Source organism: Sinocyclocheilus grahami, unplaced genomic scaffold (assembly GCF_001515645.1).
Source record: "Sinocyclocheilus grahami isolate Dianchi unplaced genomic scaffold, SAMN03320097.WGS_v1.1 scaffold44330.1, whole genome shotgun sequence".
In the NCBI taxonomy this organism is placed as follows: Eukaryota; Metazoa; Chordata; class Actinopteri; order Cypriniformes; family Cyprinidae; genus Sinocyclocheilus; species Sinocyclocheilus grahami.
Window position 1 is genome coordinate 1 of NW_015524650.1, and position 1,113 is coordinate 1,113.

A 1,113-nucleotide genomic window follows, 5' to 3' on the forward strand; every position below is an offset into this window, starting at 1 on the left:
TGACACGCTCAGAAACTACAGACAGAGAGAACTCCGATTCCCCTCACTCGTCTTCTGGAAATTGTCTTCTCCATCCGTGTGTTAGCTTCACCTTCTGTCAAATACAGACAAGAAGGATACAAGGAAAGCGACTTCAAATCCTTCACCACAGGGAGACCTGGAGAACTGCAAGCCTCTCCAAACATCTCAGAAGCCAAACGGCCAACCCTTGCCATCCAGACACATGACTTCACGTCCGATGGAGACGGTGGGTTTCGCCGTTCTACCCGCACACATCTTGGCATCTGCCATGGAGGAGTTTCCCCAGCAGCTACCCATCCCCAAGTGTCTGGCTCGGGGCCGAAACCGTCCCCGGCGGCCCCGAGACACCCGCTTCAAGACCCAGCCAGTGACTTTTGCTGAGATTGCCGAAGTGGAGGAGGAAGGGGCTTCGCCTCTGGAGGAAGAAAGGGCGAGACGGTCCTTCCTTCAGTCGCTGGAGAGCCTCAGGAGAAGCACACAGACTTTGCACCACGCAGGATCCACACAGAGCTGCCGCACAGCGTCTGCACAGGCTAGTCTGGACTCCAGTGACTCAGACTCGGCACAATGAGAGAGTGAGAGCAAGGTCTGAAGGATGACAAGACTGGAACTCAATGTATTTCGCACATATCTTACTGTTAAATTCCTCTTTCACAGCCGTTCACAGCAGTTATGCATTTATGGGCAGATTCCAGTTGAGTAACACTGGCACAGCGATTGTTTAGCTCCTCTGCAAAGAGCAAAGTTGTAGCATGCTGGAAGATTTCAGAAACCACTTAAATGCTTACGCAAATTCCTTTTTTTATTGTATGAGACTCGAGGACTGGTGAGGTTTCATCTGTAATGAACTTGACAAGAGAGGACGTACCATGTCTGATTCCATTTTAATAGACTAATGTTATTCGTATCCCTTGTGCCTGCTTAAGATTGCACAGTTGAATGGGTTCTTCACTGCTGGGCTGGATGTAGACTGTCACATTTTGTTATAACTCATTGCTGTGCTGACGAGCAAACTAAAACAGAGATGTATTTTTACAGAAAATAAGGCAAACCCTGATGTCTAAGTCTGCCAGAATGGTGAACTTACTAATG

The 1,113-nt window shown here is 48.7% G+C and overlaps 1 protein-coding gene across 1 annotated transcript; it reads left to right on the forward strand.

Annotated features, from left to right (window-relative positions):
- Window positions 1-24: 24 nt before the first annotated feature.
- LOC107580776 (uncharacterized protein C11orf96 homolog) lies at window positions 25-1,107 on the forward strand. The gene has a single exon (XM_016266420.1). It carries the CDS (start codon window positions 224-226, stop codon window positions 590-592), a length of 369 nt encoding a protein of 122 aa, XP_016121906.1. The 5' UTR covers window positions 25-223; the 3' UTR covers window positions 593-1,107.
- The last annotated feature ends 6 nt before the right edge of the window (window positions 1,108-1,113 follow it).